The sequence below is a fragment of the Myotis brandtii genome, unplaced genomic scaffold (assembly GCF_000412655.1).
Source record: "Myotis brandtii unplaced genomic scaffold, ASM41265v1 scaffold420, whole genome shotgun sequence".
NCBI classification, from domain to species: domain Eukaryota; kingdom Metazoa; phylum Chordata; class Mammalia; order Chiroptera; family Vespertilionidae; genus Myotis; species Myotis brandtii.
Window position 1 is genome coordinate 2,217,370 of NW_005366109.1, and position 12,642 is coordinate 2,230,011.

Consider the following 12,642-nt stretch of genomic DNA (forward strand, 5'->3'; position numbering starts at 1 on the left):
TCAGTCCCAGGGTGCCTGCTGGGTGAGGGCAGAATCTGGCCCTGCAGGTCCCCCCGGGGAGGATGAGTGCAGGAGTCGAGGTTCAGAATGTTCATTACTAATTACCCCCTACAGCGGTGCTAGATTTGGAATCCAATGGGGCACAAGTCACAGGCCTTGTGGGATGCGGTGGGGGGTGCATACAAGGCAAAAGCCTAGTGCAGCTGGGAGAGGTGCCCAAGAATGACAGGGCTCAAAGGAAGGCAACCCCCAGGCCCAGGGGTCAGGAGAATCTTCCCTGACAGCAACTTTCCACCTCGGAGCAGCTGAGACCCCCTACAACACATCACACCCACTTAATAGTTCTTAGCCTACAGTGCTTGGCCTCACCCCAACATCAAGACCACAGGGATAATATCTAATCCTTCTCCCAATTCCCAAGACCCTTAAAACAGCCCCGGGCATACAGCTGGCGCTCAGGAAGTGTCTGAGTGGCTTAGTCAGCAAGTCCTGGGCTCAGAGAGGGGCAGTGACCTGGCCTCGTCACACAGCAAGGCAGCCGAGCCAGGCCCCAGCTCTGTCTTCTAGTCCCCCACTGGGCCACCGGTGAGTAGATCTCTGGCCTCTGCCAGCGTGTGGGGGATGGGAGAGGTGGGTGTTGAAACGCCGATAATCAGGACACCCTCCCTTTTCCTGCTCCCCGGGGGTTGCTGACAAGACACTCCTGCGCAGCTTGCCCCACTCAGCCCACGCAGCACTTATCCCAGGGCGAGAGGCGGCCCTGACACCCGCCACTCCGCGCCAAAGGGGGCCCGGACGCCGAGAGGGGAAGGGCACCCTTCCAAAGCTAACACTGTCAGGATGCATTCCACGACCCAGGAGGCGAGGGTTTTATTTGAACAGGAGCGATGGGAAAGGCAGGAGCTGCTGTTCTTTCTCCTGCAGAGGGTCTGTGAACAGGTGCCACCCTGCATCCAGGGCATGGGAGGAACAAGACACTCGCACTAGACACCAAGGGCGCCCAAGCCAAAATAAACGTTCAGTCCACCCAGGCCCCGCCCGGGGCCCTCAGCATGCTGCAAAATCAGCAGCCAGTCCCAGCCGCGGAGGCAGAAACTGGACGGCGCTTACGCCCTGGGATAGAGGCCAGGCTAGGGCTATTCCCACCCAAGGTGCAGACAGGGTCCTGCTGGGGGTGAGCCCTGGAGAAGTCAAAGGTGAGGACGCGCCACCAGTGTGGGCTTGGCTGCTAGGGGAGGTGACATTATGTGGAGCGCAGACAGGAGCCCCACAGCTAAGAGGCAACTAACTGTGCCTCCCCCTCCAGCCCCTTGATTTTCCTTGAGGACTTGGGTCTCTGGGTCCCCTGATCCACAATCCTGCAGGAAAGGGCCAAGGCCTACTAGGTCTGCAAGGATGAAGGGGTGGGGGGGGGTGGGGGTGGGGGGCGCGTGGAGGGCCAGCAGAGTTGATAGCCCCAACTCTGAGCTGTGGCGCCCACTTACATCACCCAGGCCTTCCCGCTTTAAAACTTTTCACACTGGAATTGGCAAACAAACCTATATGTGGTCACTGAGGTCAGAACCTGCAAAGCTGAGTGCAGAGCGCTGCAGGGGTGCTGGGAGCTAACGGGCCCAGGCAGAAAACAGCCCCAAGCATGGCTGGCAGCTGAGCAAGAGCGGTAGGGCTGGCATGTACTTAGGACATGCGGAGTCTAAAATGAGGCAACTCTGTAGCGCTGTGGGCTCGGAAAGCCTGGGTTCAGGCCAGGAACGAGCTGTGGTTCCCCACAGCACCCGTCTCACCATGGCTGGGGAGTCGATGGGACGGGGCGATGGCCCACGCAGCCCTTCCGCCACTAAGTTCCAGCTAACGTTCCTCCTGTGTGTGACTGTCATCCCTCCCTTTGTCCTGCCCCCCCCCCGCCCCCAACCACACACACAAGTCACATATGGTATCAGTGGACACAGAGCCCTCTGCCCACATCAGCTGGCCTTCTGTCTGTACGGAGGCTGCTGGGATCGAGGGTAGGGTCAGGGAGAGGCGAGACCACAGGAGCAGCGGAGTCGGATCACCTGGGCCACTGCAGAATGTCGGCCCTTAGTCCCAGGGAGAAGCCACAGGGGCTTCTGGATCTGACACGGAGGAGCCCTGACTGCCGTGGCAGTGACCGAGGATCCATTAGGTGTGGCGATCACCTTTTACCTACCTCTTGTGCCACTGCTTACAAGCAGCTTGCACTAATTGCCCACTTAGCTCTAATGACTCTTTTATTGTGCTTCCCCTGGCCCTGGTGAGCAAGACAACCTTGAGAAAGTTACGTAACTTTACGTAACCTCACAAGGTCTGGGCCTTGGCTCCAGGGCTGTAAAGGCAGACCAGTTAGATAACCTCGAAGCTCCCTCCAGCCTCACATTTTGATTCGCTGCCAGGAGAGGTGCCCAGAGCCTGACCGTCCTCCCCCATCTGCCATGCCAGCCTCCAAGGACCCGAGAAACCAGCCAACAGCTTCTTGGGTGCAGATGCGTGGGGAGCAGGGTCCTGTGACGGGCAAATCCCCGGGGAGGCATCGTACATTTCTGTCCTGGGCTCTGGATGGCGCCGAAAAGCAGGCTCCTTCCTGAGTCCACCGTTCACAGCTTCAAATTCTGCCTCTTATCCCAGAAACACTCACGGCGGGTGGGGAAGCGGGCAACCAAGACGACAGGAAGGGGTGTACCTGGCAGGTTAAGACATCAGGCAGACCAGTTTGGTGTATGTTGAGTAAGTGCTCTGCACCCCAAACCACCACGGTTTTGACTTAAGGGCCATTTAAAAGGGGATCAGAGGTGGAGTGGCAAACAGCTCCGTGAAGAAGAGCTCTGGCCCTGGGCACATGGAGCAAGTTGGCCCGGAGCTTGGTTTGAGACAGTCTGTCCCCAGCTCCTCACCTTGGTTTTTCCATTTGGCAAATGGGATGGCATTTCCCTGCCAGACCTCAGAGGCAGGCACACAGAGGTCACAGGAAGGTACCTCGGAAGCAGGGTCTGCAGAGCCCACAGTAAGGAGGGGAGCCTGTGTCTGTGCAGGCAGCTCCTGCTCCCTCCCCTGGGCCAGCCTCCTGGGTGAGCTGCGGAGGGTGCCCTGTGGGCCACGAGACAGAAAAGGCCCAACGCAGGTTCCAGTCACGCCAAAGGAGGTATCAGCTAGGGCCACTCCCTCCTCCATGCAAACAGCCCAGCCTCCCACCTGCTCCTCCTCAGAAGGCTCTGAAGATCAAACAAGTTTCCACAAGGAAGGAGTGGGGCAGCGGGGCATTGTCCCCCGCCCCCCCACCACCACCACAGCACACCACCTGCCCTCTTGGTTTGCACAGTCCGTGCTCTGAAGACCTTCCCCAAAGGCAGGGACGAAACTTTCTTTGCAGCAGGTCTCAAGTAGGTCTGGGCACATAGCACGCACGCGTGACCCACGCGTGACGTAAACGTCTGCCGAACGGAGGACCTGATTATTTGCTGTCTCAAGTTCCTTGGAAGCAGGAAGCATGGCTCCCCTCCAGCACCCAGCCCTGTGAGGACAGACCTGCTGAGCACACTCCCTCATCCCAGGGGAGCGGAGTTTAAGGCAAGTTCATGAAGAAAGGGATAGTGGGCGCAAGCAGGGGATTCCTGGGGAGAAACAAACCAGGGAGAGCAGTTTTGTTCCATCAAATAGGAGAAGATAAAATGATAAACTGGTGGTAGAGGTTAACTGGGAAAGGTGACGGAGTGAGTGAGCTTTGCAGGCACTGTCTATCTTCACGCCCAAGGGTGTTCCGGCGGCGATATGATCAAGGTGACCTGAGAGGGTGTTCCGGTGGCGATATACTCAAGGTGACCTGAGAGGGTGTTTCAGCAGCGATATGATCAAGGTGACCTGAGAGCCTGGCCTTACTGCCTAGGAAGCATGGGCCCACCTCAGGTAGCCTAAAAGGGGGGAGGGGGCGGAAGAGGGAATAAACTTGGACAATGGCCCGGCCCTCTCCTCTCCTCTCCAGGGTTCAGAGCCTGGGAGACCGGGCCCAGAGTCTGGGCTGGCTCCATTTACCCAGGTAACTGCCTCATCTTGCTAGAGGCTGGGCCCTTCTGACTGGACTTCAACCCAACGGTCCGCGTATGGCTCTTGGTGCCCCGCTCAGAGCCAAGCACAACACGGGGCACCCAGGCCCAACAGACATGTTCTGAGCAAGTCAGTGGTTGACTAAAACCCACATACATACTGAGCATGTCTTGTGGGCTGGGCCTGGGATCACAGGGCCAAGGGTGGGGAGCTGTGGCCCCAGACACATAGGCCCCTACGGTCCAGCTGGGGCTAAGGTAGCAGGCACTCTGAGCCTTCCTGAGTGGATGGGCGAATGTACTGGAAGAAAGGAGTGCAGAGAGGTGAAATCTGACCAGGGCCACACAGCACAAACCAGGAGGGAGAATAAAAACGATTCCCCAAACAGTGGTTCAGATACAGGTCTCAGCCCCGGCCCCAAGTCCCATCTACTCAGACAAAGGGCTTCTCCCTCAACCGTTGGGGCAAGGCCCCCCCACCCTCCGAAAAAGAAAGGGGGGGGGGGCTGGGGAAGCAGCTGCAGCAAGATTACAGTGGGTCATGGGAGGTGACAACAGCCACAAATACACAATCTTCCCTAGATATTTAGGGAGGAAACCAAACTGTTTAGATAGAGGATAGGAAAAATTGAATATACATCTCAAAGCCAATCCAAGAGCCCTCGCTACCAAGGGCCCCAAGAGGGGAGGTAGGTGGCATCTGACCCCAAGGAGGGTACAACTTTGACTCCAGGTCCCATGTGACCACTCTCCAGGGAGGTCACCCATGAGGCCATCTGGACCCAGGAATCGTCCAGGAGGGAAAAGGTTTAAACAAGGCCCAGGACAAGCCAGGACTGCGCTGAGAAGCCTCTTCGCCCCAGAGCAGGGAGCAGGGCCTGCTGAAGGAGAGGAAGGGAGCCTGCCACAGCGTGAGGTGGTGACCGTGACCTCTTCTGAGGGGAGGGCTGTGGGTGAATTTGCAGAAAATGGAAAACGGAGGGATCTGCATTTTCTCATCTGTGCCTCCATCTGCAGCTTAGCTCAGTGATGGGGCCTGAAGCATGTGAGGAAGGGGACCCCGCAGGGAGCCAGAGCACAGAACAGCGGCTGAAACGCTGCCAGGAACCTGCCGCATACGCCCAGCACTCTGTCTTGGTGTCCCCACGGCTCCTGCAGACACGGGGGAGCTCCCACACTATTATCCCTTTTCAAAGACCAGGAGGTGACTGGCTGGAGGCACACAGCTGAGGAAGCCTCCTGCAAGTCGTCCCATGGCTCTGAGGACACCACACAAACCTTTCATTTCCTGCCTTCATTGTGGCCTCCCTGTGGGTTCTGGGTTCAAATCCCGGTGCTTCCACTTCTCAGCTGTATGAACTCGGGCAAGTCACGGACCCTCGATGGTCCATGCTGCCGCTCTTCCGGGGAGGACGGGCCAGTAAGAGTACCTGCTGCAGAGGGCTATAGTTCACAAAGCCTGTGGCCAAGCCCGTGCTTGGGAACTGTTATCTGGCATCACCACCGCCCACCCCCACTCCACCACTCCAACCTCCTGCCTCTACCTCCACTTGTGGTCAGGCCCTGAGGCTCTGCCATCAGCAGGCCCTGTGACTCTCGGCCTGTAGCTGGCCCAAATTCCCTGGCTCCCAGTTTCCTGGCAGAGCAATACCACCAGACCCACAGTGTGCCTAGCACACAGCAGGGACTGAGCAGAATGCTCACAGGGGCTGCTCCTCACACGGCTCGTGTCCCCCTCCCTCTATGTTCCAGAGCAGAAAGTAACTCAATGGTACACACTTGGAGCCTCTGGGACACTTACCAATGTCCTTCAGGTAACAGCTCCTGACCTTCCTTTCTCTAGATGGGGGGTTGCCTGAGGGGGGGGGCTCCCTGGGGGCACGGGTTATGTTTCTTTCAGGGCCAGGTCCCCAGTAGGCCAAGGGGTTCTACAGGCCTCAGGAAACAGAAACCCAATCCTCCGAGGCCCTCTGACCCGCCTCGGTCTCTCCAGACTCAACCATCTGCAACCCATCACTCAGCACCAGGACCGCATTTCCCTCCTTTCACCACCACAGCCCGGTTTCTCTCCCCGCCACACTGAGCTCCTGGGGCTAAAGCCCCGTCTGGTTTGTGAGGCTTCAGCACACACAGAAGTGACAGCTGGCAGTGAGGGGCTCCTCTGTCATCCCTAACGCTGCCCAGGCCTCTGAAGTTTGGGGAGTGGATTAACTGCCTCACTTGGACATAAAAGTGCCACTTAGGCAGAGTCTGGGAAGGTCATCAAGTAGGGGTGTCTTTGGCAGGGAGGGGGACTCACGCCTGGACCTCCCAAGGGGCTCAGGGAAGGGAGTGGCTCCCTAACTGAAAACTGGGGTGTGAGGGAGCATGGCGGGCTCTTGGGGGGAGGGCTGTGAGCTCCGCGGGCTTTGGTAGAAAAACCACACTCAGTCACATCACGGAGAAAGGGAGTAATATTCTTATCACCACACTCATGGGGCGAAGGATCAACCCACAGAAATACCGTTAGGTCACGGTAGAATATTCCACTCCTTTCAAGTCACAAAGGGCTGTGAAGAACTTTCTGAAATGCTGTTCACTCCCTGACTTGATTGCAAAAACTTGGTGAGTTCAAATTCCTAGGCTAGCCCAGAGAGCTTCGTTCCCAGACCCGTACCTCTCTGCCCTGTGGCTGCAGGCCAAGGGCACCGTGCTGGGCTGATCCATGGGGATGCTCAGGGGACACCCACCTCCCTGGCCTCTGCATCGCCCAGTTGGCTCCTGTAAAACCACTCAGATCGAACAGCCCAATTGGTACAAAGTCCTTCTTGGGAGAACCGTTCTCCGGAGCATAGCTCCTCTGCTGCTCCCCAACTCCCCAAACCCTTGCCTTGTACTTTCCTGCTCCCTATATCCCCCATACCCTCCCCCCCCCAAACACAAACACACACACACACCCCAGTTCCGGCCAGTTGGCTCCTGTAAAACCACTCAGATCGAACAGCCCAATTGGTACAAAGACCTTCTTGGGAGTACCCTTCTCCGGAGCATAGCTCCTCTGCTGCTCCCCAAAACCTTGCCTTGTACTTTCCTGCTCCCTATATCCCCCGTACCCCCCCCCCCCCCCCCCCCCAGTTCAGAGGCTGAGCCCAATCAGACAGCAAACAGCCAAGTTCAAGATGAAAGCCTGAGGTCAGAGCCAGCCAAGCACAGCATTCAAAACTGGAAGATTCTGTTTCTTTTAAACGACAGACTATAAATATGGCAAAACCCCAGGAAAACACTTAGAAGCCACAGTCATCACCTCCCTGGGACCCCTCCTATAGGAAGTCCCCACCCCCACGCAAACATTTCAACACTTGCTAATTTCTACCCTCAATGAGTCTCTATTACCATGCCACCTTTAATGGTCCTGAGGGGTCTAATAAAATTCTCAAAACGATTCAATAAAAATTCACTTTACTGTTAAAACTCTAACTAAAGCAGTTAACTAAGGCAGATTTATCAATTTGAGAAATTTTTTTTGTGTGTGTGTGGCTGCCTGGCCTTTGAGCAAAACCTTAATAAGAAAACGAGCCTTTAGAAAAGGGACCCTTTTCTTCCATTCCCTCTCCCAAACCCAGCTTCTCCTCTTTTCATTTCTCAGTCCTAGAAGGTGAGAGTTCAAGTGTGAGCCAATGACGTGGAGGCCTCTGCGATCCTGGACAATCAAAAGATCTATTGTGCTCCCTGTACTTACAAAGGCATTTACGTGGACCAGTGCACTTTTACAATTTCCAACGAGGCTTGACACAAAAGAGGTTTTCATGTTAACCCTCAATTCCCCAAAAAATTCAATGAATGTGCCCCATTCTGAGCATTTTGGTGGGATGTAATTTTACTGCATAGCTGTATTTTTCACATTTTAGGAGGAGGGTTGGTGTTAATAACAGGATGTCAGAACCTCAAAATTGGAATGGGCCTCACTACTGTAGACTGGAGCATGGATAGAGTAGGAAGGGTTTAGAAAATAAAAGGAGAGGTCTGGGACACATGGAAAACCTCCCAATAGAATAATGCAGTTTGCAGCTTAGCAGCAAGGAGGCCAGCAAAATCCAAGAGCCTTCTGGGAACTGGGCATCTATATGAGCAATCTAGGAAAACCCAGAGTCAGGGATGGAGGGCCCCAGTGGAGGGCAGGGCCTGGGGTGACCCCTACTACACCCCAGGAAACTTGGGAATCTCAAGAGCCACAGCCCAAACCCTCTTACCCCTTCTAAGCCCCCCTAATTCTAAGACCCCACTCTGGCTTGAGGTCACCTCCTCCGGGAGCCCTCCCTGACCCCTCAGGCTGGACGAGGGGCCCTCTATAAGAGTCCTTCCTGAACATCTCTGCGCTAAGTCGTGGTGCGTTTACTCATTCTTATCTCCAGCTCAAGCAGTGATTTAATTCACCTTTGGACTCCTAGCACCTTACTCACTGTCTGGAACACAGTGGGTGCTTAATAAATGCTTGTTGACTAATTCCCGTGCACTTTGGAATACAACACACTTTCTGAGTTTGCACTCTATGATCCTGGGCAAGTTATATAATTTTTTTTTTTTTTTGCCTCATTGTCCTCCTCTATAAAAGGGGGGTGGTCACCAGGATTAGATTAAAAATAAGACTGTACATGAAGTGCTCAAAGCCCTGGCGGTTGGTGAGCTCTCAAATCCTTCCTGTTTGTGATCACTGTACACCGGAGGTGAAGGCTGAGAAGGGTTCATTCTCCCCCTTTACCCCAATCCTCAGCCTAATTCCCGTGCACTTTGGAATACAACACACTTTCTGAGTTTGCACTCTATGATCCTGGGCAAGTTATATAAATTTTTTTTTTTTTTGCCTCATTGTCCTCCTCTATAAAAGGGGGGGTGGTCACCAGGATTAGATTAAAATAAGACTGTACATGAAGTGCTCAAAGCCCTGGCGGTTGGTGAGCTCTCAAATCCTTCCTGTTTGTGATCACTGTACACCGGAGGTGAAGGCTGAGAAGGGTTCATTCTCCCCCTTTACCCCAATCCTCAGCGGTTTCGTGGGAGTGGGGTGTGGGGCACTGCGGACTGGCGCTCCCGTCAGTAATGGAGGAGGAGGCAGCTGAACAGGCAGAGCTCGGAGAAGCCTGCGCGCAGGTGCCTGTTCTTGGGGGAAGAGAAAATAGAATTTCCCAGCACACCAGAGTCCAGCTGAACCAATTTACTAAACTCACTTACAGACCAACCACTCAACCGTGTCACATGCCCAAGATGGGGGGCAGGGGTGCACCAGGAGGCAGACAGCTGGTCCCCACCCCAGGCTGTGCCTTCTTGCTGTGTCACCAAAGCCACTTTAACTTCCCTGAGCTAAGGTGTCCTTATCTAAATAGGCAAGGCGGCTGTAAGGAGTCCCTGACCTGGTACAGGGAACGCACTTGGCAAGTAGCCTTGGTCAGCGCTCCATACGCGCAAGTGACAGGGCGATGAGCTCGCTCTCCTACGTTACATCTGCACACATCTGGCCGCATGCTTCTACTTGACTTGACCCTGACCAGTCCTCATGTTGCAGATGAGGAACTTAAATGGCTTGATGGGTAAATGGCCAAGCCAGATGGCAAAACCAGACTGTGCCCTCTCATCAAATGCTGATGCTACCCACAATGTGCACCAGGGGCTCAGTCTGTGCTCATTCCCCTCGTGGGAACCTCTGCAATTGAGGGAAAGGCTGGGGGACAGAGTTCGCCCGATGCCTGGTGCAGCAAGCATCACAGCAGAGGGTCAAGATGGCTCTGAAGCAGGAAGGAGGGCGGCCACGTGGCCCAAGGCTGGGGGTGTGCAGAGCATCTGCAAGTCCACCTCCGCCTCCGTTCAACCACAGCCTGAACAGGAAGGAAGCACCTGACAACTCGGGGACTATTTCCAAAGATCTAGAGAAAGGTGTGTCAACTCCCTTTCTCACGGATTTGAAAGCACAGTTTCCAATGTGAGGAAAAACCCCAACCCAGACGGCACTGCCCCCACACGCTTCCCTCCACCCCTCCCAGGAGCCTGCCCCCACCCCAGGAATTCCTAGCCAGGGCTTCCTTAGAATTACAAAGGTGATTCAGAACCTCAGGTGGAAAATGCCCCAACAACCCCTTTGGAAAGATTTCGGAGTTTTCATTTTTCCTTCAACCAATTTCCTGAGGCCCAGGGCAATGCCCCAAGTCGCATCAGAAAGCCGAGCCTGGCAGACTTCTGGAAACAAAAAAAGTAACGCTAACAAAATGCTTCCACTGGTTTTCATTTCTTGGATTTTTCCTACGAAGGGAGGAGACTCGCCCAGTTGGAGATAGTTTGAGAGTTTTTTGGCTGCAGATGGGGACAGGGCTATCCGTAATTATCTCCAAATCACACTGGCCTGACGCCCAAATCCTTTTTCTAACAGTTACCTGCTTTCTTGGGGGTGGGGGTGGGGTTTAACAGGACCTCAAATTAAGAAACATATTGTTTGCTCAAACACCTTAAGAAAGCTGTCGACACTCCAAAGCTCCTACCACCAGCTGCACCCGGCTGCCTCACCCCGACCCCCCTCTTTTCCCTTCTCCTCGTGTTTTGAAGTTTATTTTCCCACATTCAGCCTTGAATTCTTTCCTTCCTGCAGTGGTTGGTGGAGGAGCGGCGAAGAAGGAAACTTCGAGGGCAGCTCGGTTCTTTACTATCATACTCGCCTGCCTTCTTCCCCTCTAAACAAAGCCCTGGAAGAAACTAAACAACAGAATTGTTTCCTCAGGGGAAATTATAAAGTGACCCTTCCCCAACCCACGCACCCAGGGCAAACACCCAGGCAAAGGAACCCGCACGGCCCCGGGACACCCGCTAGTACCAGCTACCTCCTGAAGCTCACCGTCCTCCAACCTCACCTCCCACCAGCCCCCACCCCGGGAAATTTCCCCACTGAAAACACACACCCAACCTGCTGACTCAGCCTCCCCCTTGCAGTGGTCCCCAGTCTGCTAGTCGGTCTGGCTGCCAGCAGGCACCGACATGCTCATCTTCGAATGTCTACTGATTTGGGGACAAAAAGGGAGCCACAAGCAGATGGCTTCGTGTTTTCCAATGCTTTCAACCTTCCAACAGTTCAGGGCAGGAAAGATGGATGACGACGGGTTTGTTCCCATTTTACATACGGGAAACTGAGGCCAGAAGAATGAGACAACCAGACAGGCACAAAGCATGGGGTGGGGGTGGGGGGCTGCTGTAGATTGAATGTTGCTCCTCGTCCAACCTCCTTTATGGTATCTTTCACCCCAGGAGAAAGGTAACATCTTCCATCCACTACCCCTGCTCCACGGCTCCCACTCAGGTCCGGGTCATCCCCTGCAGGGTGCCATCCGTGCAGGTCCCCGCTGGACAGGTAAGGCCAAGGGTCTTCAGGAAACTGAGTATTGGGCCTCGAGTCCTGGCCAAGGGCCGGTTTAGCCCAGCGAGGTCAATGCCCTCATGGGGCATATGAACCAGAAGAAACTCCCAATGCCAACCGGGGCGGGAAACTCCCCTCACCAACCCCCATTCGGCACAGCCTCTCCTCCCGGCCCCCCATGGACTCCGGGTCTGGTTCTTTTGCTCAGCCCACTACTTTCACAAAGTTGATCCGCGAGCCCGGGGAGTTAGCCTTCCCGACAGGCGAGACGGCGAGATAAGCTCTCCCGGAAGCCCGAGCGCGTCTGCAGCATTCCAGCCACCGGCCGGCCCCGCGGCGCAGCCGGGCAGAGCCCTCACCCCGCTCCTCGCCCGACGGGGGAAGGGGGTCTTGCTCAGGCTGGACCTGGGGACCCTCCAGCAACTCCGCGCGGCTCCCATTCCCGAAAACAGTCGTGCGGGAGCGGCGCTGGCCCCGGAGATGGGAGGCGCAGACGCTGGGCGGGTGACAACCGGCTGGGCTCCCGCACTCCGGGAGCGTCTCCAAGCAAAGATAAACGCCTTCCTCCGCCCCACAGCCCCCCTCCAAGGAGGGAGGGACCCGCACACCCACAGCGAGCCACCGCGGGGCCCGGTTCACCCGGAGGTCAACCCTAAATTCTCTGCACAAACTGGGTCCCAAGGTGACTCTTGTGTCCACGGGTGAACGAAAGATCCCGGCAACCACATCCAGGAGACACCCCTCCCGTCTCCCCCAGGACAACCCACCGGGGCGAGGGTCACCCAAAGCTGCGAGGGGCGCCCCCGCCACACTCCCAGAGCTCGAGCCAGCGTCAGGTGTTCGTAGGGGCAACGCGGCGCCTCACCTGCAAGATCTCGTCCAGGCCCTCCTGGCCCAGGCACGGGAACTTGGTGAGTAGATGCAGCTTCTCCGTGTAGTACTTTTTCTTAGCCTCCTTCCAGTGCGGCTCCTCCAGCACCTCGAAGATCGCTGCCCCGATAGCCAAGTAAAAGATGATGGCCGAGGTGAGCAGAGGGCCCCGGTCCACCATGGCTCCCGAGAGGCCACCTCCGGGCCAATGCGTCTCCTAGCCCCAGTGGCTCCCGGTCCACCCGCCCTCCAGCCTCTGGAAACAGCTGTTTGAATTTGGAGCTCCGCATGCGCAGTGCCCCGAACCCCCCGCGCGGCTCCCGGGACAAAGTAGCTTCTCCAAGT

General features: G+C 55.9%; 1 protein-coding gene and 1 long non-coding RNA gene across 2 annotated transcripts in view; both read right to left on the bottom strand.

The window, feature by feature from the left end:
- The window catches only part of KCNK5 (potassium channel, two pore domain subfamily K, member 5), a 36,785-nt gene extending 24,149 nt beyond the window's left edge, over positions 1-12,636 (bottom strand). Inside the window, exon 1 of the mRNA XM_005873780.2 lies at positions 12,293-12,636. Within this exon, the coding sequence (XP_005873842.1) occupies positions 12,293-12,478 (186 nt within the window). The 5' untranslated portion in view covers positions 12,479-12,636. The remainder of the gene's footprint in view (positions 1-12,292) is intronic.
- Positions 10,707-12,286, bottom strand: LOC106727396. Its single transcript, XR_001363576.1, has 2 exons — positions 10,976-12,286; positions 10,707-10,772 (listed from the first exon to the last, which is right to left on the bottom strand). It is a non-coding gene; the product is annotated as an uncharacterized LOC106727396 (long non-coding RNA).
- Positions 12,637-12,642: the final 6 nt, after the last annotated feature.